This window comes from Giraffa tippelskirchi, chromosome 10 (genome assembly GCF_054371585.1).
Source record: "Giraffa tippelskirchi isolate mGirTip1 chromosome 10, T2T-mGirTip1v1.2.pri, whole genome shotgun sequence".
Classification (NCBI taxonomy): domain Eukaryota; kingdom Metazoa; phylum Chordata; class Mammalia; order Artiodactyla; family Giraffidae; genus Giraffa; species Giraffa tippelskirchi.
The window spans coordinates 63,893,510-63,918,370 of NC_137284.1; the positions used below are offsets into that span (position 1 = coordinate 63,893,510).

The 24,861-nt window shown below is 40.6% G+C and overlaps 1 protein-coding gene across 2 annotated transcripts in view; it reads left to right on the forward strand.

Annotated features, from left to right (window-relative positions):
- The first annotated feature begins 1,916 nt into the window (after positions 1–1,916).
- NXPH1 (neurexophilin 1) overlaps positions 1,917–24,861 on the forward strand; it is a 469,360-nt gene continuing 446,415 nt past the window's right edge. Inside the window, exons 1-2 of one of the 2 annotated variants that reach the window (XM_081531714.1) lie at positions 1,917–2,578; positions 3,451–3,568. Coding sequence is in view for 1 of the 2 variants with exons in the window: in XM_081531713.1 (XP_081387839.1) it covers positions 3,485–3,568 (84 nt within the window). In the remaining variant the exon portion in view is untranslated. The remainder of the gene's footprint in view (positions 2,579–3,450; positions 3,569–24,861) is intronic. The other variant, XM_081531713.1, reaches the window with a different exon arrangement.

A 24,861-nucleotide genomic window follows, 5' to 3' on the forward strand; every position in this document is an offset into this window, starting at 1 on the left:
TGGAGAGAAAATAGATTTGTGTAAATGGAAGTACTTGCTATTCCACAGAGAGAAGCTAAAGGATTAGCAACAAGAGATGTTAACATTTAATATCCTTTATACTTATCAAAAATAGAGAAACTAAGGAATAAAGTAATTCTAGGTTCACATATATAGTGAAAAAGTCATTTGTAAGGTTCATAAATATGAACTGTCTTCTAGGAATCCTATTTAAACATCACCTGCCTAAAATGAATACATTTTAATTGGACTTTGATTGGCAACTTCTTCCTTTTTCCTTTGTAAAGGTGTGTTTCAACTAGCAATACCCAAGAGTGTGGCATTTTAAAAAGGGAAAAAGTAAGTGAAAACTATTACCTGGATCTGAGCCCCATGACACAGACAACTGTTTTGATTTAATTCTTCTTAGTTGTAGTTTACTAGCCTAAACTGGTTTCAATTTTTAAAAAATAAAAATACATGGAACAGAAAGCACTAGAAAGGGAATTTGAAGATGCTAGACTGAATCCTAAAAAAATAATGTCTCTGTAAATGCTAGGAACTAATCAGAGTCTCAGTTTCATCAACTGTCCAGGTGAAATGCCCTTTGTCTCTGAGGTCCAAAATGGTATGAATTTATGAATTAGCCTAGAGCGAGGTAGAGTATATTTGTTAAAACCAATAGTGACATCTGGTGGCTAGATATGCTAATAACGGTTTTAACAGCCTTCCAGCTTCCCCAGGGCTTGGGAAAGCTGGTTGTTTAAAATGGCCTCCTTTTCCATTTGATGATGTTTTAAGGGGTAGTTGGCAGTCTTTTTGTTCAGGTTTGGTCTCTCTGATTTATTGTTGATAGTATGAGTTAAAAAAGTTAAATTAAGCAGGTGAATGAACAACTTTTTTTTTAAATTTTAGTGACAAATTTGATAATTTTTTCTTTTAAATGCTATTAAAAATGCTCTAATTTCTGACTCTGAGCCACATCTCTGAATCTGACTATGTTGCTGTCATGCAGTTGCTTGCAGTGCAGGCTGCTAAAAGATAAACTGAGGCATATTAAAAATTTTAATTAAGAGTTTATCTGGGCAAAAATAAGGTTTCCTCAGGGACAAATAGTAACTATTCCTGGCAGTATGGAACAACCTCCTGGATGCAAAAGCCCTTCCGAAGGAAAGGAACTGTGATCCATTGTGTCCGACTCTTTGTGACCCCATGAACACCAGGTTCCTCTGTCCATGGGATCTTCCAGGCAAGAATACTGGAGTGGGTTACCATTCCCTTCTCCAGGGTATCTTCCCAACCCAGGGATTGAAACTGAGTCTCTGGCATCTTCTGCTTTGACGGATTCTTTACCACAAAGTTATGTGGGAAGCTCCAAAGAGGATGCATAAGATACTACCGTTCCAAGATCCAGAGGCAGTCCTGACCAAAGACAATTCCTCTGAGACCTGGCAACACTCCGCAGGACCCCAGCATCCTGCATTTTTGTCTGCCCATATTTTGGGGCCCCTGCCACCTGACAGTTGCCAAATCTAGTTCTCAGAACACAAAGGCAAACAAGAAGGCAAAAGGCAATAGGGACTTCCCTGGTGATCCAATGGCTAAGACTCTGCTTCCCACTGTAGGGGGCGAGGTTTCCTCCCTGGTCAGGGAACTATAGCTCACATGTTGCAATTAAGACCCGAGGCAGCCAAATTTTAAAAGGAAAGAAAGAAAGAATGAAAAGGCAATTACTTCATCTCTGAGAGAGAAAAGATCAACAACCACCGGGTACCCAAAAGCAAGTTCATAATTCCTGGTTCGAAATGTAATTCTTAATCCCCTACCCCTACAGTCTGCATTTGGGAAGGAAGAGACTACGTGAAATTTTACCTTCCTTTCTTAACCTAGCACCACAGATACAGATCTGAAGAGCTGACTTGGGTAAGAATTCTCCCAGGATTCTGAGCGCAGTATCTGCCACGGCCACTAGGGTGTCCCAGAGGCTCTAACCCTGGTCATGAGAAACTGAAAGTGAAAGTGAAGTCTCTCAGTCGTGTCCGACTCTTGCGACCCCGCGGACTGTAGCCTACCAGGCTCCTCCATCCATGGGATTCTCCAGGCAAGAGTACTGGAGTGGGGTGCCATTTCCTTCTCCACAGGAGAAACTGAGGAGGAGGAAAAAGAATTTTCGCTCTGCCCATTATGGCGAGTGCTTTGCTGAGACCCTTTTCCTGCAGGGCACCCAGTAAACGCAGAAGTTATCCAGGTGAATATTCTTCCCTGCAGTCACTGTAATTCAAGGTTATTTTCGATAAGGTTAACTTGCTTGCTCGTCCTTGAAGCAAAACTCAGTTCCTGTGAGGCCTCGAACTGGAGAGGTCCGGTTTAAGGTGGACCGGAAGCTGGTCTGGTTTCCCCGTCGGAGCCAAGCTGACCCCGGACCCGGTCCAGTTTCCAAGTCAGAACCGGTTGGACTCCAGCTGGTTTCCGGACTCAACGCGAGAAAAAGAGCCCCTCAAGAAAAGTTTGAAAACTCACGACACACGACACGAAGCTGCTGAGCTAGGAGGAGGGACTCACCACCTGCAAGAGAGCAGCGAGAACGAGGGGCTCTCAGGTACAGACACCCGCTCGCCTGTTGCTTCACGGGGTTCTCAGGAGTCTCCTCAGGGGCCCTCTGCTGAAGTCAGGGCCGTTAAAAGATACACTGCTGCTGCTAAGTCGCTTCAGTCGTGTCCTGACTCTGTGTGACCCCATGGACAGCAGCCTTCCAGGCTCCTCTGTCCACAGGATTCTCCAGGCAAGAATACTGAAGCATGTTAAAACTTCCAAGGGTTTTTTTTTTTGGGGGAGCAAAAATCAATTGGAATCAGGCACTATTCCATCCAGCATCTAGAAAGGAGCTCTGAGGATCCATGGACTTCTCAGGTGGCTCATTGGTACAGAATGTCTGCAATGTGGGAGACCTGCTTTCGATTCCTGGGTGGAGAAGATCTCCTGAGAAGGGTATGGCAACCCACTCCAGCATTATTGCCTGGAGAATTCCATGGACTGAGGAACCTGGCAGGCCACAGTCCATGGAGTTGCAAAGAGTCAGGACACAACTTAGCAACTAAAACATCACCACCTAGGATCTATACAAAATGAGACTTATCTAAGCAGAAGAGAGCAGTACTGAGGACATTATATTAAGCAATAAAACTGTTGGGGTTGGTCACTGGGAGGTCACTTTCCTTTATAGGGTAGTAGGGGTCTGTCAGGTAGATTAGTGTTGACAGACCCTAGTTTGATAGAGGATTCCTGATTAACTGGGTTTAGACTCCATTTCTGGGAGAGTTACTTTTTGGTTTGGTGATGTGAGGTTTAACATAAGTGACTCCATCTGGGATCTGTTGTCTTGTTTTTATCAAGGTTTAAATTTAAAAATAAATTAACGTATTCTCTCACCTATTCATCTCCCACTCTTGTGTCAACCTCTGTGTGAACCAGGAGGGATTCAGAAACAAAAGCGCATCCCTTGACTATGGAAGCCTCTGGTTTAGAACCTGTGTTGCCGACAACCCACTGGGCTAGATTTGGGGTCCCTTTGAAATACAGACGCAGCAGGGTAAGTCTTGATTTTTGCTTTGTCACTATTTCTTGGTTTGCCTTTCATGGTGGTGAGGGCCTCAGCCCTGCCTCTGAATCCCTGTTCCTCTCAGACAACCCTTAATTTCTACACACGGATTAATGAAAAGTGAGCACTTGCTTATGCTTACTATTTCCCCCCATGTTTAATATTCATAACCTCTGATGTGTAAAATCTTGATAATCCCTTCAGTGCAGAGTGCCAGCACCTGCAGCTTGGCCCTTTTCCGAACTAGCTCATTGACTCAGAATTCCACCTTTCTTAATCTCTGTCACAGTGCTCAGTTTTTTCTCCTTTCATAGCATTTAGCATTATTTGCAATGATCATCTTTATTAATTTATTTATAGCTATTTTTCCCCCTATGATGTAAGATGAGAAACCTAAGACTCAGTATGTCTAAGACAATTTTCCTGGAACCTTAGGAAGGGACAAAGTGAGGAACCTAACCCAGACTTCTAGACTTCCTAGTTTGAGGTCTTTACCACACACTCGTGTGTGTGTGCTAAGTTGCTTCAGCTGTGCCTGACTGTGACTCCATGGACTGTAGCCCATCAGGCTTCTCTGTCCATGGGATTCTCCAGGCAAGAACACTGGAGTGGGTTGCCATGCCCTCCTCCAGGGGATCTTCCCAATCCAGGGATTGAACCCACGTCTCTTAGTTTCCTGCACTGGCAGGCAGATTCTTTTGCCACTAACTCCACTTGGGAAGCCCACCACACACCCAAACTGCCATAATTCCTGAATGGGTGAAACCCTCCTTATCCTATTACTCCTCTTCAGTTCCTCCTTAATTACTCTTTGTAGTTACTGGGATGTTTGTGGACAAGAAAGCCAACTCAACAAGAGAGAATGTGGAGAAGGATGCCTCTCTCCCATCTGTATCCTTGTTCACTGTGGCTTATGAATTAGAAAGTGGTGTCATAGGCAGGTATATATTCAGTTTAGTTCCCTCAGAAACACTGACAGGTGGTGCAAACAGAAATCTGAATTATTTATCAGTGACTGTAGGAAAATATTTACTTTGGGAACTCTTACCATTTTGTGCTTAATTCATTTATAGTCTACTATTTAGAGCTGCAGTTGACTTTGCTATCATTTATTCACTTGTGCATTGAGCCTGTAAGCTTTAATTCAGCAACTACTATGAAGATAAAACAGACTAGGTTATTTTCTTAAGCATTTAGGAGTCAAAGTAAATTTGATTGACTTACACTTGTATTTTAAGTATCTCGCCCCCTCATTCAGGTTCCTCTTTTATAATCTAGGGGTGCTGGATGAATTCTGGAGCACACAGCAGTGACACAGAGAATGGCCTCTTGTCTCCCCCCTTATTCTAGGGTATGCATATGCCACCACCTAATAGTCCCTGTCATGTGGTACACGGTCAGTATATACTTGTTCACTGACTGCCTGAAAGGATATGATCATCCCATCTTTCTGCTTGAAATCCTCTAAGGGCCTACTATTACAGTACATACTGTAAAGTCCTGTCTTTGACCTTGAAGCTCTACTCACTTTTCTCACCTCATTCATGCAGCCCCATCTGCACTCGTCTTTTTACAAGTACCTCTCCTATCCTAGGACTTTGGAATGATCTTTTTTCTGTCCTTCTTCAGGTCCCAGGTCAAAAGTTTTTTTCACAGAAAGGCCTTCCTTGACCTCCCTGTTTAAGCACATTCCCTTACCCTTTTCCATGTCAGCAACTTGTTTGTTACCTTTGTAGCATTTACTTAAGTTTTCAACTTTCACTCCTTTCACTGTCATTTCTGCGCCTAAACGCCTGTCATCTCAGGCCTGGACTGTTCCTGCCCTCCTACATTTTGTCCTCCACATTGTAACCAGAGTGAATTTTAAAAATAAGTAAGACAGTTTGTCCTAGTCATAATCAGGGCCCTGTTGTATATAAGTATGTGTGATGATATGTGATGAAATGTCTCTGGGCCTCTGTTCCTTATTTGTAAAATAGGAATATTACAGTCAACCCTTGAAAAACATGGGTTTGAATTGCGAGAGTCCACTTACAGGCAGCTTTTTTTCAGTAAATACCTATTACAGTATACATGTAGCTGGTAAAGAATCCACCTGCAATGCAGGAGACCCCAATAGACCCCTGGGTCGGGGAGATCCCCTGGAGAAGGGATAGGCTACCCACTCCAGTATTCTTGGGCTTCCCTGGTGGTCAGATGATAAAGAATCTGCCTGTAATGCAGGAGACCCAGGTTCGATCTGTGGATTGGAAGATCCCCTAGAGAAGGGGATGGCTACCCATTCCAGTATTCTTGCCTGGAGAATCCCATGGACAGAGGAGCCTGACAGGATACAGTCCATGGGGTTGCAAAGAGTCGGTCACGACTGGGTGACTAACACAGTATACATGACCCATGACTGGTTGAATCTGCAGATGTGGAACCTTGGATATGGAGGGCTGACTGTAAAGTAACACATGGAGTTTTGACTGGGGGGGTTGTCTGTCCCCCTAGTACTTGCATCATTCAAGGGTCAGCGGTAGTAGCGACTCTTTCATAGGCTTGTTAAATGATTAAATGAGTACGTACTTGTAAGGCATTTAGAATAGTCCAAGTTCATAATCAGTGCTATATTTTGGCTTTTAACATATAATAACTAAAACTCCCATTACTTCTTATTACACTTTAAGTAAAATCCAGACTTCTTTAGTTTGAGTCTCTAAGGTTCTGAATTATCTTGTTTTCTTGCTTCTTTCTTCAAACTGACTGCTTAAAACTGCTCTCCTTGCTCCCTGTTCAGACACATCGGCCTTTTCTTACAGCCTTCTGGTCTTAAAACCTGCTTTACTAAAGCCGAGAATGCGCTTCCTCCAGATCTTAGGGTCGTTCTCTCCTCACCAATCAAACTCTTCTGAGAAACCTTTCCTGATCACCTTATCCCCTGTCCCTCCCTCTCTCATACTTTATTCCTGCATCCCTATTGCTCTCTCCTTAACACTTGCCATAACCTGCAGGTATCTTACGTATTGACTTATTTAATTGTTTTTTTCTAGTCTCCCGCACTCTGGAGTTATCTCCACAATGTCAAACACTTTGTTTACCTGCTTACCTTTATATCCCCAAGGTATAAAAGAGTGCCTGGCATCTAGTAGGTGGCTCCATAAATACTTGTTGAATAAATTGCAAAACAGTCTTAAAAGTGCACTTTACCATTGGTGGAATTATTGCTATTTCATTCTTTTTGGATAATGTATAAAATATATGGTATTATTTAATCTGCTTAAATCCACTGTAAGCACTTGGCTGGGATTAAGTAAATTCCAAATTTACATGATTAGAGTACAAGGAATTGTTCTGACCTCTTATAGTTGCATATTTCAGGGCTGCTCTTGTGTTTTCAGTGTCCTGAGTTATTTAACTAGGTCTGCAGTGTGATATTTTTCAGTCAATACCATTTTTATGAAATCATTTTGTAAAATGTATTATATACAACATACAGCATGAAATGTGTTATATACAAAATATAATTGAGAGCCCTAAGAAAAGCATTAGAAATCCAACTGAGGATTTTCTGTGCATCTGAAACTGAGAATAGGAAATCTGCTTTGCCTTGATACCCTCCCTTGCCCCCCTTATCTCTGGAGTCTGATAGAAACCTAATCAAGTAAGGCTGGCTGGCCTGACAAGAGGAAGCACTGCAAAAAATCAAAGGAGTTCAGTCAGTCTTCTCATATGCTAAATAGAACAATGTGCCATTATTAAACTAAAGAGATTTAAATAAAAGCAGATTCAATGTGCAGATCATTCAAGATATAGGTGAATATCAAAGAAAGAGAGAAATTCCATTTAGAGTCCTTGGTGTCCCTTTCTAAGATATGCAAATGTAGCAAACATGAGTCCTTAAAGATAGAACCTAACTTCAGCCCATCCCTCCGTTCTTTCTTGGCCCCATCTTGTCTTCAGCCACAGTTCCCTCAAAGAGAGAATGAAGCTCATCACTTGGTAGAACATGAAAGGTGGAAATCTGATGGTTTGTTTTTAGGTAGTGTCACAGTGTTCCTGTTTCAAAGTGTTCCCTCAGACTGGTCTCATTATGTTATCTTGGCATCAAAATGGCTGCATCAAAGCAGCTTCATCAACAGGTCATACACTCAAAATAGAAAACAGGCACATTACCTCAACACAAGAGTGGTTGTTATACCATCTGCCTTTCTGAATATGCCTCACTGACATCCACACTAATTAAATGAAGTTGATTAGAACTCAGCGGTGACCTAATTCCATGTCTAGCACATCAAGAGCTGTTTGTTTATACCAGTTATCAGAACAGCGTTACCAAACTGTAGAAGTAATTTAGGTGGCACTTTCTAAACAATGAAGATCAATTCAAAGTGGATTCGCTGTGGTAAGTGACTCATCATGGAACAGTGAGATCAAACCTATAATAATAAACTATGTCTATAAAAGGAAGAAAATGTGACAAGTGTAAATATCTTAATTAAGTTTTAAAAATCCTTCAGATGAATTAATTTAGTTAACTGTTTACTAAGTGTTCATTGGAAGGACTGATGTTGAAGCTGAAACTCCAATACTTTGGCCACCTCATGCGAAGAGTTGACTCATTGGAAAAGCCCCTAATGCTGGGTAGGATTGGGGGCGGGAGGAGAAGGGAACGACAGAGGATGAGATGGTTGGATGGCATCACCGACTCGATGGACATGGGTTTGGGTAAACTCCAGGAGTTGGTGATGGACAGAGAGGCCTGGCATGCTGCAGTTCATGGGGTCGCAAAGAGTCGGACACGACTGAGCGACTGAACTGAACTGAAGTGTCTACTGTGTACTAGGAGTTGGGGGTTCAGCAGTGGACAAAATGGACCAAAAAGTTCCTTACTTTCAGAAGCTCTGATTTGTGAGGGAAGGTCAATAAAACGCTGAACATTAAATGTGTACTATGTCAGAGAGTGATAAGTGTTATATAAAGAAGAATCACACAAGAAAGGGGAACAATTTCACTTCTGATCTGTCACCAAATTCTGATGGTTTTCCTTTCAAAATATATTCAGAATTCAATCACTTCTGCCATTTCCACTACTCAGCCCAACCACCAATATATCCAGGGCAGAATAATGAAGTGGATTCCAGATTGGCCATCCTGCTTTAACTTGGCCTCTTTCAATTTATTCTTTTTTTTTTTTTTTTTTCCAGTTTATTCTTGATACAGCTCCCAGAGCCATCCTGCTAAAAAGGAGTTAGATAATTTCACTTGTCTGCTCTAAACTCTCCAGTGGTCACTCAGAGTAAAGCTCACATCTTTATAGCAGCCTCAAGTCCCTGTATTATCTGGCCTTTGTTTGCTCATTGTGTTCATCTCTCATTACTTTTCTCTCTGCCCCAGCCCTGCTGGCCTGCTTGTTCTTCCTTGAACACTGAGCATCTCCTGCCTCAGGGCCTTTGCTCTTGCCCTTCCTTTGCCTAGAAATCGTCTCTTTTATTTTTTTTTCTTCGGGTGTCACCTGCTCTCAAATTACCTCTGGCATCTGCCTAGAACTTTGCTGATGGTTATTCCACAAAGCAGAATAAGCAAGCAGGGAGTGTGACCCCAATTATCATCTTTTACCTGTTTTGCTTCCCACACTATGCCTGTGCCACATTAAAAGGGTGATAGCAGAGGTTACATCTTGTCTTGTTCTGTTCATCACTCTCATCTAGTTACCCAACTACCCATTTTCTCATTTCACCCTTACCTTGTTCATTGGACCCATGCTCTTATCTTTCTGGATTATGCCCTTGGTCCATTGGCACTAGGACCCTGCCTGTCTGTCCTGGTGATGTACATTTGAACTGTGCCTTGGAGATGCACCTTCCTTCTGACTCAGATCCAGGGAACATTTCTAGTTGAGGGCTGTCACCAAGCTTACCTATGCCTCCTCATAGCAAGCAGAATTTGGACATCATGAGCTTAAGAAGGCAACTTCCATCTTAATGTTAGTAATAAATAGAAAAATGGAGTCCAACAAAATTTTACCTTTGAGCTGTTAACGGCCTTTAGGGTGGAGTGGAAGTTCTATTGAAGAGGAGGGAATGTTATTTTTATTGGCTATTTAGATTATTAATCACACCATCAACTGGTTGCGTTATTAATAGGTGTGCTCTCTGCAGAGGTCTGTACTTTTCTTGTCTGTCTCTTGCTCCACATTGCAGCACTGATAAATTCTTTTATCTTTCATTCTTTTTGGTCCTTTCATGCTGCTGCTTGTGTTTTGGTGGTAAGATTAAAGATTCAGGTGTGGGCCTGGAGGGGGCATGAGAACATGATCCAATTAGCTTTCCAGAGTTTTCTGCTAATAGCAGAATATATATATACATATATTTAAATATATATATAATATTTAAATGAGACTATAGAGTCTATTATATATGTATATAATTATATATATGTATGTAATTATATATATGTATTATATATATATGTATAGAAAAGAAAGATTGAGGACAAAAGGAGAAGGGGTATGAAAGAGCATGAGATGGTTAGATGGCATCACTGACTCAATGGACATGAGTGTGGGCAAACTCCAGGAGATGGTGAATGACAGGGAAGATGTGTGCTATAGCCATGGGGTCACAAAGAGTCGGATATGACTTATATCCGACATATATATGACATATGTGACTGAATAACAACTATATATATATATATATATGTATACATATAGACTCTGGTTGGGGCAATTTGATATCCCTAGTTTGCCACAATTTATAGCATAACATCTCAATTTCTTTTTTTTTCCAGTCAGTATTCCAGTTATCTTCAGTTCAGTTCAGTTCAGTCGCTCAGTCGTGTCCGACTCTTTGTGACCCCATGAATTGCAGCACGCCAGGCCTCCCTGTCCATCACCAACTCCCAGAGTTTACCCAAACTCATGTCTATCGAGTTGGTGATGCCATCCAGCCATCTCATCCTCTGTCGTCCCCTTCTCAGAGGATCCCAATCCTTCCCAGCATTAGGGTCTTTTCCAATGAGTCAACTCTTTGCATGAGGTGGTCAAATTATTGGAGTTTCAGCTTCAACATGAGTCCTTCCAATGAACACTCAGGACTGATCTCGTTTAGGATGGACTGGTTGGATCTCCTTGCAGTCCAAGGGACTCTCAAGAGTCTTCTCCAACACCACAGTTCAAAAGCATCAGTTCTTTGGTACTCAGCTTTCTTCACCGTCCAACTCTCACATCCATACATGACTACTGGAAAAACCATAGCCTTGACTAGACGGACCTTTGTTGGCAGAGTAATGTCTCTGCTTTTTAATATGCTATCTAGGTTGGTCATAACCTTCCTTCCAAGGAGTAAGCATCTTTTAATTTCATGGCTGCAGTCACCATCTGCAGCAATTTTGGAGCCCCCCAAAATAAAGTCTGACACTGTTTCCACTGTTTCCCCATCTATTTCCCATGAAGTGATAGGACTGGGTACCATGATGTTAGTTTTCTGAACGTTGAGCTTTAAGCCAACTTTTTCACTCTCCTCTTTCACTTTCATCAAGAAGCTTTTTAGTTCCTCTTCACTTTCTGCCATGAGGGTGGTGTCTTCTGCATATCTGAGGTTACTGATATTTCTATTCCAGTTATCTAGTGCTATGTAAAAAACCATCTAAAATCTTAGTGGCATAAAACTAAAACCATTTTTTTGCATACATGAAATTTGTTGTTAGGAGTTTGCATAGCACACAATGGCAATGGCTTGTCTCTGAGACCCCAGCTGGGAAGAAGTGAGTGGCTGGGGATGACTGAATGGCTGAGGGCCACGGATCTTCTGGAGGTTTCTCCCTCCACGTTTGGTACCTGGACTGGAAGGGTTTGAAAACTGGGCTCAGCTGGGACACTGTGAACTGGTGTTTCTACCTGTGTCCTTTCCATGTGGCTTGGTCTCCCAACGAAATGATATTCATTACACATTAAAATGAGCTGTTAAGTGATGATGAAAGTAGCCTTCACAGATTTCACGTTCTAAAATCTCTGAGGCCCTTATTCAAGAAATTGTTTCTCTTATTTCACAATTCCAGTAGGGCTGCACCTCATGTAACTTGGCCTATAGAAGATTATAAGCAGTCAGTTAGACAGTCAAGGCTGATTTCTAGAATGGATAGGGCCATGACTGTCAGGTTTGTATTGGGATGCAGATTAATTTTCAGTCCTATAGAGGAGGTATGCAAATCATCATTGCAACTCAGAAAAAGCAACATTGGGGACCACTGAGTGTAAGAATCACTGTATCAGTGTGAGTCACTAGCCCTTTAAGACAACATAGTGTGGGGAGGAACTAGTTTCATGTACTAGTTAAGGACAGGTTTTGCAACAAAGCATTCAGGCTCACATTCCTAGTTCTATCACTTAACAGATGTGTAGTCTTGGTTCTATAAAATGTACTTATCAGATTATCTCATAGGTTTTTTTTGGAGGAAAGTGGAGTTTGAGGTAGTGTCTTTAAAGCAGAGTGTGGATGGAAAAAGCTAATAAACAATGGTACCATCTCTGTGAGTCCCACTGATGACCCTGAATTATTAAGAGAAGGGCACAGTATAATGGGTGCTCATTTACTTGAAACTAGGAATATGTCATAAAGATTAAAATTGAAAGATCATAAAGTAAAACATCTGTACTAGACAATGTCCTGAAAGGAAAGAACCCATTCAATTTGGATAATTTGAAGAGAGTTTTGCAGATATGTGAGCAAGGTGTAGGAGAACCACTGAGTACAGGGCAGAGGACAGAGTCGAAAAATATCACCACTCTGAGATCCTAGGGGGAGGGCATGGGGTTACTGGGACCTAGACACAGTGAGGCTGTGAGAATAGGGTTGTTAAAACCCTCGGTGGAAGGATGCTGCTCACCTCTGGGGACCGCTTCGGGACGGAGGTGGAAGAATAATATCCTGACCTCACTTTTCCTCTTAATCTGCTGAAAGCCGGTGGGCCAGGAAGGCAGTCTGCTCACAAGACCCCTGCAGGTTGGCCTTCTGGGGCTGGGAACAGAGTGAACGAACAATAAATAGCCTTTTTTAATCTCCTAGACAAGAGAAAGATGAAGAGATCAACCATGTGCATTTTGTAAAACTTAGAACTTCAGCAAAGGAGATTAATGGAGCTTCCCTCTCTCCTTCCACCTGCGTTGATATTCTGTGGGTGAGGCACAGGGTGATTTAAGGTGCATTTAGCATTTAGCAGTGTTCTAGCAGGCGGTTTGATGCAGACAGTCTTGTTCCAACACTGTCATCCTCACTCAACAGGCCTATTAGGTGATGAGAAATATGTTAGAAGCTGCGGGGAAATTTAGGCCAAAGGTGAAGCTTAATCCTTATCTTGTAAGAGCTATAGTTAGGGAGAGAGGACAAACCCCTGATAACCAGCAATTCAAGATGATGTATGACTATACATGTCTGAGAAATTTGAAGAGGGCCATCACTGAGTACTTGGAAGGATGCTTGGTGGGGGACATGCAGGAGGGGCGCTGTACTTTGGAGGTGGGTGAGATAGAAAGGGGAGAAGGACCTGGCAACCCACTCTAGTATTCTTGCCTGGAGAATCCCATGGACAGAGGAGCCTGGTGGGCTACAGTCCATGGGGTCGCAAAGAATTGGACATGACTGAAGTGACTTAGTACTTAGAAAGGAAAGGATTCTATGTGACCAGAGTAAGCAAAGGAGTGATATTTGGGCTCCAGTAGAACCAGCCAGAACAAGTTTTACCCAGTAAGCAAGGTGAAACTACTCTGAGAGTTTATTGTTGTTTAGTCTCTCGTCATGTACAACTGTTTGTGATCCCATGGACTGTAGCCCTCCAGGCTCCTCTGTCCATGGAATTTTCCAGGCAAGAATACTGGAGTGAGTTGCCATTTCCTTCTCCAGGGGATCTTCCTGACCCAGGGATCGAACCCTCGTCTCCTGCTTTGGCAGGCAGATTCTTTACTACTGAGCCTTGAGGGAAGCCCAATCTGGGAGTTAGAGGATCTCAAATCTGGTTTAGGGAAAAATGTAGAGTATTAAGTCACTGGGGAATGAGATAGGTTTACTTTTTTTGCCTGTTGCCCTGATAAATCTGGAAGGAACATCATGGAAGAAAAAGAACAATTCCTAGTGTTGAATTTGATTAACATAGAGACTTTAAATGTGACCAGGTGAATCCAGTAATTTTGGTCAATTTTTCTAACTGCTGAATTGCAAGAAAGTGCTGAGTTAGAATCCTGAAATAATGAGGTTGTTAGATTTACATGCGGAGAAGGCAATGGCACCCCACTCCAGTACTCTTGCCTGGAAAATCCCATGGACGGAGGAGCCTGGTAGGCTACAGTCCATGGGGTCGCTAAGAGTCGGACGACTGAGCGACTTCACTTTCACTTTTCCCTTTCATGCACTGGAGAAGGAAACGGCAACCCACTCCAGTATTCTTGCCTGGAGAATCCCAGGGACGGCGGAGCCTGGTGGGCTGCCGTCTATGGGGTCGCACAGAGTCGGACACGACTGAAGCGACTTAGCAGCAGCAGCAGCAGCAGCAGATTTACATGAATTACTCTGGTTGTAGGAGTTTAACTGATTCATACAACTTCCTGAGACTGAATAGTTAATTAACTGACAACTAAAATAACTTTATAGATTTATCTATGAAGAATACATTCCTAAATACGATAATGCTTATTTATTTATCACACTTTTGAGCTTCATGTATATAAAATCACATAGTACGTAATCTTATGTGTCTGTTTTCTTTCAACAATATATTTTTGAGATTCATCCATGTTGATGTGTACTGTGGTTCATTAATTATCACTCTAGTACAATATGCCATAATCTTTTCTGCTGTTGATAAGCACGTGAAAATATTTTGTAACTGTTATAAATACTGATGTCATAAACATTCTCATACATGGACATTTTGTTGGGTTTACATCTAGGAGTTTAACACTAGGTCATAGGATATTTATATCCTGAACTTTACCAGTAATGCTAAATTATTTTCCACTTATACTAATTTATACTATCATCAGCAGTGTTTGACAGTTTTTTATTGGTCAGGATTCTCATAAACATTTGATATTATCAGATTTAAAAAAACATTTAGACATTTCAGTGGCAGCTCAGTCATATTGTAGATTTAATTTACATTTCCAAGGATACATAATGAGGTAGGTTTCTTTGCCTTTATTTAGTTTTATTCATTTGGATTTTCTCTTCTGTAGAGTGCCTAAGTCTTTTGTGCATTTTTTAAATTGGTTGTCTTTTTCTTATTGAATTGTAAAAGTTTTTGTTTTTCTTTTTTTTTTAATAATATGAGTCCTACCTTGATTGATCATAGGTATTACAGTTAGTGTTTCCTTCACTATGTGGCTTGCCTGTCACTTGTTTAACGGTGTTTTTAGGTGAGCTGAAGTTCAGTTTTACTAACAACTGAAGTTAATTGAATTTAGTCTAATCTAAGATTTCTGGTGGATTTTCTCTTCTTTCTTTCTTTTTTTCCCTTTGATTAATAAATCATTTTCTAGCTCAAAGTCATGAAGATATTCTATATTATCATCTACATGCTGTATTATTTTGCCTTTTGCAGTAAGGTCTATGATAGGTTTGAAATTGACTTTTTGTTTGGTGTGAAATGGTTTCCAGTTTTGTTTTTTCCCATATGTTTGCCTAGTTGTCCAAGCACCATGTTATAGGGCTTCCCTGGTGACTCAGATGGTAAAGAATCTGCCTGCAGTGCCGAAGACCTGGGTTCGATCCCTGGGTTGGGAAGATCTTCTGGAGAAGAGTATTGCTACCCACTCCAGTATTCTTGCCTGGAAAATTCCATGGACAGAGGAGGCTGGTAGGCTACCGTCTGTGGAGTCGCAGAGAGTCGTACACAACTGATCAACTAACACACACACACCATGATATCACTTATAAGTAGAATCTAAAATGTGTGCACTTAGTCGCTCAGTTGTCTCTGATTCTTTGTGATCCCGTGGACGGTAGCCAATCAGGCTCCTCTGTCCATGGGGATTCTCCAGCAAGAATACTGGAGTGGATTGCCATGCCCTCCTCCAGGGGATCTTCCCAACCCAGCGATTGAACCCAGGTCTCCTGCACTACAGGCAGATTCTTTACTATCTGAGCTACCAGGGAAGCCCAGAATCTAAAATATAATACAGATGAACTTATTTACACAACATAAACAGAATCCAGACATAGAAAACCAATTTTTTGGTTACTAAAGGGGAAATGGGATAGGGGAGGGATAAATTAGGAGTTTGGGATTAGCAGATACAAACTGCTATATATAAACTAAACAACAATGTTCTACTATATAGCACAGGGAACTATATTCAATAAGATATTCAATATCTTATAATAAACCATAATGAAAAAGAATATGAAAAATAATATATATATATGTATATACAGACAAATATATTTCAGAATCACTTTGCTGTACACCAGAAACTAACACAATATTATTAATCAACTATACTTCAATAAGTAAATAAGCAAATACATAAATAGTGGTGCAGAAGAAGAAAAAAGAAAGAATACAATAAATCTTATATCACATTATATTTTATGTGCAAACTACTTTTCAACTATGTTTTTTCACTTATATAAACTTGTTTTCATTGTTCATTTGATACATATTCTATCTGTGAATATTATTTGGGCCTATATGATTGGAATAAAATGCATTAGTTTTTTCCATTAACACTAATGGAAATATTTTTTATTGAATGTTCTTGCTTTAGTAGCTGTGGTATTCTGATTTATAACAAGAAATATACATTTGGTCTTCTTTCACTGCTCCTGGCACATAGCTCTTAAAACTGTGGGAAATTCCTAAATTGAGAGTCATAAAGGTGTTTTTTGTAATGTTAATGATGTGACTTTTGGATCTCACCTAAGGATGAGGCCTGGTTGTCAGGAGAACCAACTATGAGATTGGAGAATTGGAATGTTCTAACCCATCCAGAAGGGGATAAGGGCCAGAGGTTGAATAGATTGCCAGTGGTCAATGATTTAATCACCTGTGCCTGTGTAATGAAGTCTCCATCAGTCAGTTCAGTTCAGTTGCTCAGTTGTGTCCGACTCTTTGCAGCCCCATGGACTGCAGCATGCCAGGCCTCCCTGTCCATCACCAATTACTGGAGTTTATTCAAACTCATGTCCATTGAGTCAGTGATGCCATCCAACCATCTCATCCTCTGTCATCCCCTTCTCCTCCTGCCTTCAATCTTTTCCAGCATCAGGGTCTTTTCAAATGAGTCAGCTCTTCACATGAGGTGGCCAAAGTATTGGAGTTTCAGCTTCAACATCAGTCCTTCCAATGAACACCCAGGACTGATCTCCTTTAGGATGGACTGGTTGGATCTCCTTGCAGTCCAATGGACTCTCAAGAGTCTTCTCCAACACCACAGTTCAAAAGCATCAATTCTTCAGTGCTCAGCTTTCTTTATAGTCCAACTCTTACATCCATACATGACCACTGGAAAAACCATAGCCTTGACTATATGGACCTTTGTTGACAAAGTAACATCTCTGCTTTTTAATATGCTGTCTAGGTTGGTCATAACTTTCCTTCCAAGGAGTAGTCAGTCAGTCAGTTCAGTCGCTCAGTCATGTCCGACTCTTGGCGACCTCATGAATCGCAGCACGCCAGGCCTCTCTGTCCATCACCAACTCCTGGAGCCTACCCAAACCCATGTCCATCGAGTTGGTGATGCCATCCAACCATCTCATCCTCTGTTGTTCCCTTCTCCTCCTGTCCCCAATCCTTCCCAGCATTAGGGTCTTTTCCAGTGAGTCAACTCTTCGCATGAGGTGGCCAAAGTATTGGAGTTTCAGCTTCAACATCAGTCCTTCCAATGAACACCCAGGACTGATCTCCTTTAGGATGGACTAGTTGGATATTCTTGCAGTCCAAGGGACTCTCAAGAGTCTTCTCCAACACCACAGTTCAAAAGCATCAGTTCTTCGGCACTCAGCTTTCTTCACCGAGTAAGCGTCTTTTAATTTTGATGGCTGCAATCACCATCAGCAGTGATTTTGGAGCCCAAAAAATAAAGTCTGACACTGTTTCCACTGTTTCCCCATCTATTTCTCATGAAGTGATGGGACCAGATGCCATGATGTTAGTTTTCTGAATGTTGAGTTTTAAGCCAACTTTTTCACTCTCCTCTTTCACTTTCAGCAAGAGGCTCTTTAGTTCTTCTTCACTTTCTGCCATAAGGGTGGTGTCATCTGCATATCTGAGGTTATTGATATTTCTCCCGGCAATCTTGATTCCAGCTTGTGTTTCTTCCAGCCCAGCGTTTCTCATGATGTACTCTGCATATACGTTAAATAAGCAGGGTGACAATATACAGCCTTGACGTATGCCTTTTCCTATTTGGAACCAGTGTGTTGTTCTATGTCCAGTTCAAACTGTTGCTTCCTGACCTGCATACAGGTTTCTCAAGGGACAGGTCAGATGGTCTGGTATTCCCATCTCTTTCAGAATTTTCCAGTTTATTGTGATCCACACAGTCAAAGGCTTTGGCTTAGTCAATAAAGCAGAAATAGATTTTTTCTCGAACTCTCTTGCTTTTTCGATGATCCAGCGGATGTTGGCAATTTGATCTCTGCTTCCTCTGCCTTTTCTAAAACCAGCTTGAACATCTGGAAGTTCATGGTTCACGTATTGCTGAAGCCTGGCTTGGAGAATTTTGAGCATTACTTTACTAGCGTGTGAGATGAGTGCAATTGTGTGGTAGTTTGAGCATTCTTTGGCATTGCCTTTCTTTGGGATTGGAATGAAAACTGACCTTTTCCAGTCCTGTGGCCACTGCTGAGTCTTCTAAATTTGCTGGCATATTGAGTGTAGCACTTTCACAGCATCATCTTTTAGGATTTGAAAATAGCTCAACTGGAATTCTGTTACCTCCACTAGCTTTGTTCATAGTGATGCTTCCTAAGGCCCACTTGACTTCACATTGCAGTATGTCTGGCTCTAGGTGAGTGATCATACTATTGTGAGTAGTGAAGATCTTTTTTGTACAGTTCTTCTGTGTGTTCTTGCCACCTCTTCTTAATATCTTCTGCTTCTGTTAGGTCCATACCATTTCTTTCCTTTATTGAGCCCATCTTTGCATGAAATGTTCCCTTGGTATGTCTAATTTTCTTGAGAATATCTCTAGTCTTTCCCATTCTGTTGTTTTCCTCTATTTCTTTGGACTGATCACTGAGGAAGGCTTGTGTTTTATCTCTCCTTGCTATTCTCTTGAACTCTGCATTCAAATGTGTATATCTTTCCTTTTCTCCTTTGCTTTTTGCTTCTCTTCTTTTCACAGCTATTTGTAAGACCTCCTCAGACAACCATTTTGCTTTTTTGCATTTCTTTTTCTTGGGGATGTTCTTGATTCCTGTCTCCTGTACAATGTCACGAACCTCTGTCCATAGTTCCTCAGGTACTCTGTCTATCAGATCTAGTCCCTTAAATCTGTTTCTCACTTCCACTGTATAATTGTAAGGGATTTGAGTTAGGTCATACCTGAATGCGGAGAAGGCAATGGCACCCCACTCCAGTACTCTTGCCTGGAAAATCCCATGGATGGAGGAGCCTGGTAGGCTGCAGTCCATGGGGTCGCTAAGAGTCGGACACGACTGAGCGACTTCACTTTCCCTTTTCCCTTTCATGCACTGGAGAAGGAAATGGCAACCCACTCCAGTCTTCTTGCCTGGAGAATCCCAGGGATGGCGGAGCCTGGTGGGCTGCCATCTATGGGATCGCACAGAGTCAGACACGACTGAAGCGACTTAGCAGCAGCAGCAGCAGCATACCTGAATGGTCGAGTGGTTTTCCCTACTTTCTTCTGTTTAAGTCTGAATTTGGTAATAAGGAGTTCATGATCTGAGCCACAGTCAGCTCCCGGTCTTGTTTTAGCTGACTGTGTAGAGCTTCTCCATCTTTGGCTGCAAAGAATATAATCAATCTGATTTTTGTGTTGACCATCTGGTGATGTCCATATGTAGAGTCTTCTCTTGTGTTGTTGAAAGAGGACGTTTGCTATGACCAGTGCATTCCCTTGGCAAAACTCTATCAGCCTTTGCCCTGCTTCATTCTGTACTCCAAGGCCAAATTTGCCTGTTACTCCAGGTGTTTCTTGACTTCCTACTTTTGCATTCCAGTCCCCTGTAATTTAAAGGACATCTTTTCTGGGTGTTAGTTCTAAAAGGTCTTGTAGGTCTTTATAGAACCATTCAGCTTCAGTTTCTTCAGCGTTACTGGTCGGGGCATAGACTTGGATTACTGTGATAGTGAATGGTTTTCCTTGGAAATGAACAGAGATCATTCTGTTGTTTTTGAGATTGTATTCAAGTACTGCATTTCAGACTCTTTTGTTGACTATGATGACTACTCCATTTCTTCTAAGGGTTGTTGCCGATAGTAGTAGGTATAATGGTCATCTGAGTGAAATTCACCCATTCCAGTCCATTTTAGTTTGCTGATTCCTAAAATGTCAACATTCACTCTTGCCATCTCCTGTTTGACCACTTCCAATTTGCCTTGATTCATGGGTCCTATGCAATATTGCTCTTTTTCCGTAAAAACCCCAAAAGAACAGGATTGGGAGTGTTTCTGGGTTGGTGAACATGTGGAAGACTGGGCAAGAGTAGCCCTCTGAGAGAGCATGGAAGCACTGTAGCATTTCCCCCCACTTTGTCATATGCAGTTTTTCCATTTGACTATTCTTGAGTTATATCCTTTGATAATAAACTATTAATCTAGTAGATAAAATCTTTCTCTGAGTTCTGCAAGCCATTCTAATAAGGTAACTGAACCTAAGGAAGGCATTATTGAAACCTTCCTTAAATCTATAGCTGGTCAGAAGCACAGGTTTTAACAGAAGCCAGGGAGTCGCGCAGTCTCATAGGACTGAGCCCTTAACCTGTGGGACATGGTACTGTCCCCGGGTTAGTAGTGTCAGAATTGAGTCAAATTGTAAAACACCCAGGTAGTGCCTGAGAATTGCTTGGTCATTTGGGAAAATCCCCTCCACACATTGGAATTAGTGATGAATCATTAGTGGCAGTGTTTGCAGGAATGAATTAAAATCATTCAACAAAGGATAGGTATATTTCATTGTATAACTGTACCATTTGTCCATTCTATTGTTGATGAATTTTTTTTATTTTTTTTACTATTTTCCTATTTATGGTAATTAAGAATGTTTCTATAAATATCCTATGCAAGTTTTTTTTTTTGATATCCACGTGCTTAGATTTCTGTTGGGTATACACTTAGGAGTGGTTTTTCTGGGTCATATGTATATGTGCAACTTTAGTAGATAATGTCAAAGAGTTTTCAAAACTGATTCTGTCAGATCACATTTCTACAGCCAATGTATGAAAGTTATGGTTGCTCTAATTTTTGTAAGCACTTGGTATTGTCAGTTTTTTAGTCTTTTGAATATTGTTCATTCTGTCGGGTGTGTAGTGATACGCCATTGTGGTTTTAACTTGTATTTACCTGATGATTATAAAGTTGAGCACATTTTCATAGGTCTTCTGGCCATTTGGGTATTCTCCTGTTAAGTGTCTTTGCAAGTCATCTGTCCATCTGATAGATATATTGACTTATAGGCATTCCTTATGCTTCTGGATACCAGCCCTTTGTCTGTTACTGGTGTTTCAAGTATGTTCCCTTATGTGTCTTGCCTTTTCACTCTGTTAGTGACGTCTTTTGGTAAGCAGAAATAGTTAATTTTATTGAAGTCCAGCGTATCAATCTTCCCTTTATGGTTAGTGTTGTTAAATAAATCTTTACCTACCTCAAGGTCACAAAGTTGCTTTCCTATGTTATCTTTGAGATGCTTGATTGTTTCACCTTTCACATTTAGATCTACAATCCACCTGAAATTGATTTTTTTTTGGTGTGATGTGAAGTGAGGGTCAAGTTTCATTGTTTTTCATATGGATATCCAATTGACTCAGGGTCTTTTGAAAATACGACTGTTTCCTACTGCCTTACAGTGCCACATTTGTCATAAATCTAGTGATCATATATGTATGTTTTTTTTTTTCCTGGACTCTCTACCCCTCCATTGATCTATATGTCTGTTATTGTATCCATAGCACACTGGCTTAATTCCTAGAGCTTTCTAATAAGTCCTGATAATTGGTAGGGTAAATCCTCCAGGATTGTCTTCTTTATGCTTATCTTATTTGTTTTTGGTCTATTGCATTTTATAAAAACTTGAGTGTCAGTCATCACACACAAATGCACATACACTGCTATAATTTTGTTTGGAGTTGCATTGAAAATAGATATGGTACATCCTTTTTTTAGATTCTTAATTTCTTTCAATAATATTTTTTTCTGTGTAGAAGTCTTGTATGTCTTTTACAATCATTGCTTCTAAGTGTTTGACTTGTAGATTCTATTGTAGATGACGTTGTTTCAAAAACTTCATTTTGCAGTGTTTCACACCAGCATGGAGAAATACAACTGATTTTGGTCTGATAACCAGTGACTTTATTAATTTCACTTATTAATTCTAATAACTTATTTGTAGATTCTTAATTCTCTACATTCTCAATTATATTGTCTGTGAATGATGACATATTTATTTCTTTGGGATTCCCCTATTTCCTAAGGGTGGAGACATTTGAGTTCCCAGCCTAAAGGAGAGTGTGTTTACCAAGTTTCCTAACCTTAATGGGTCTTGGACTCTTACTACTGCCTGCCTGGCCCTCTGACTATGGGGACTGCTGCTAGTTGTGCAACTTAGCATCTCAGTTGTCCCTTCCAGGTAGACACATGTTAACAGGTAAAAGCAGCCCACCAACTCTCCCATCTCTCCCCTTTGGCCCAGGTATTTCTCACTCTTTTGTTAGCTCTTTGGCACTTTTAAGAAGTTTTAAAATTATTTCATCCAGCATTTTCCAATTTGTCTTCAGTGAAAAGATTGGTATTAATTACCAAGTCTGCTATTATCAAAAGCAAAGGTTAATTAGATGTTTTTTTCCAAGTCAACCTTGAGAGAGAAAGGGTACTGAGCCTGAGGACTAAATTCTGGTGTCTGTTTGGCAGAAAAGTGATGAGTCATGAGTGAAGAGAGCTGAGAGAGCCAGTTTAGAATGACCTGCTGGCTTTGGCTGTACTCTGGGGTTGCAATGATCATGGATAAAGCCAAAATTGTAGAACTTTGTGTAACGAGATGGGAGTGAAGAGTACGTCTGGGTGCACATGGAAACTTCTTTCTTATCTGTGCTAAACACAGTGATTGAAGTTTACCCAAAGCTGTTTCTCTCTCAAGCATCCATTTTCGTTTTTAATTCCAAAGACTATAATGGCATACGGAAATCAGTTCACAGAAGTAACACTGAGTTCTAAATTGTATAGTTCAGACAAGCAGGGATGTAGGTATGATACAGAAGGCCTTTTATGTGTTCAGGGACCAGGGATACCATTTGTTTAGTAGGTTTATTTTAGAGCATTTGCCAAGTCAGATCCACAAATTGTTGGTACACAGAAATAATTCTGTTCTATGGAAACCTTATTGAAATGGTATTCATTATAGAAGATCTTAACTGTAGTAGTTCTGGGCTGGGATCTCCTTGTGTAACAGGCATTCCCATGAGATTCCACCTGAAAACTGATGTAAAACTTTGTACTAAGTAGCTTGTCCTAGCCATCATCAAAAGTCTACAAACAGTAAATGCTGGAGAGTATAGAGAAAAGGGAAAGCACTATTTACAATAGCCAGGACATGTAAGCAACTTAAATGTCCTATGACAGATGAATGAATAAAGAAGACATGGTATATAATGAAATATTACTCAGCCATAAAGAAGGATAAAATAATGCCAGTTGCAACAATATGAATGGACTTAGAGATTATCATATTAAGTGAAGTAAGCCAGACAAAGAAAGATAAATAGCATATGATATGACTTATATGTGGAATCTAAAATAAGAAAGTTATGAATGAACTTATTTCCAAAATAGAGATTCACAGACATAGAAAACAAACTTATGGTTACCAAAGGGGAAGAGGGGCTGGGAGGAGGGATAAAATAAGAGATTGGGATTAACATATATATACTGTGCTGTGTCTTCAGACACCAGGCTGAATAAGAATATATAACTGAATTGCTGTGTTGAACACCTGAAACTAACACTGTAAATCACCTGTGCTGCTGCTGCCGCTGCTAAGTCACATCAGTCGTGTCCAACTATGTGCAACCCCACAGATGGCAGCCCACCAGGCTCCTCTGTTCCTGGGAAAGAAAAAAAAAATAGCAGCCTGCCCTAGCAGAGGGCTGAACGAAACATTCTTCTCCTTTCCTTTCATTTTGTCCCTGAAAATAGAGTATTTGAAAAATGCTTTATTTTATTAGGAAGTATTATCTCTTTAAATTTTTTCCTACAATAAAAGGGAAAAAAAAAAGATAAGATCCTTCACTGCTGATAGAGCTGAAGGATCAGCAATCAATTTAAATTTTCACATGAAAATGGCTGAAGGCCTCTGGGAATCTCTGGTTCCAACATTCATCCAGTTTTAGTTGATTCAGGGACAACTGAACATTGGAGTCAGCTTTTCCCTTTCTTTGCTCTTTAAGAGTCTGAGGCTTTGTACATTCTTCATTAACTGTTATGAAAACTTCATTTTTAACTATATAAACATTTTCCACAAAGTAGTGTTTTATAGCCTTATTAGAGGCAGCATTTTAAGGCTAAGGAATATTTTCGATAAAAGTTAATGTGCTATAAAGTTAGAAACAGTCTGGCTTAGGTTATTACTAATCCCATGTGACTAAAACATCTGGATGAACTGCCATAGCTAATATTTTTCAAGTGAGATCCAAGCTAAAGATTGTCCATCCTCTTAATACACTTTTGATTAGAACCTACCCTTTGTAACCAAACATTGTAAATGAATCTTTAATCAGTAGTTATCAATACAACATAAAGTAGTATATCAGAATGCAGAAAAATCAGGGTAAAGAGCAAGTTTAATAAAATTATAATAAGAGGGGTAAAAATATCATAGGGTTTCCCTGGTGGATCACTGGTAAAGAACCTGCCTGTCAATTCAGGAGACTCGGGTTGCATCCCTGGGTTGGGAAGCTCCCCTGGAGAAGGAAATGGCAACCCGTTCCAGTATTCTTAGCTGAAAAATTTCATGGACAGGGGAGCCTGGTGGGCTACAGTACATGGGATCACAAAGAGTCAGACCCAACTTAGCAACTAAACAACAACAAAAAATATAATAAGAGGGAATACCTAACAACAACAGCAACAACCACAAA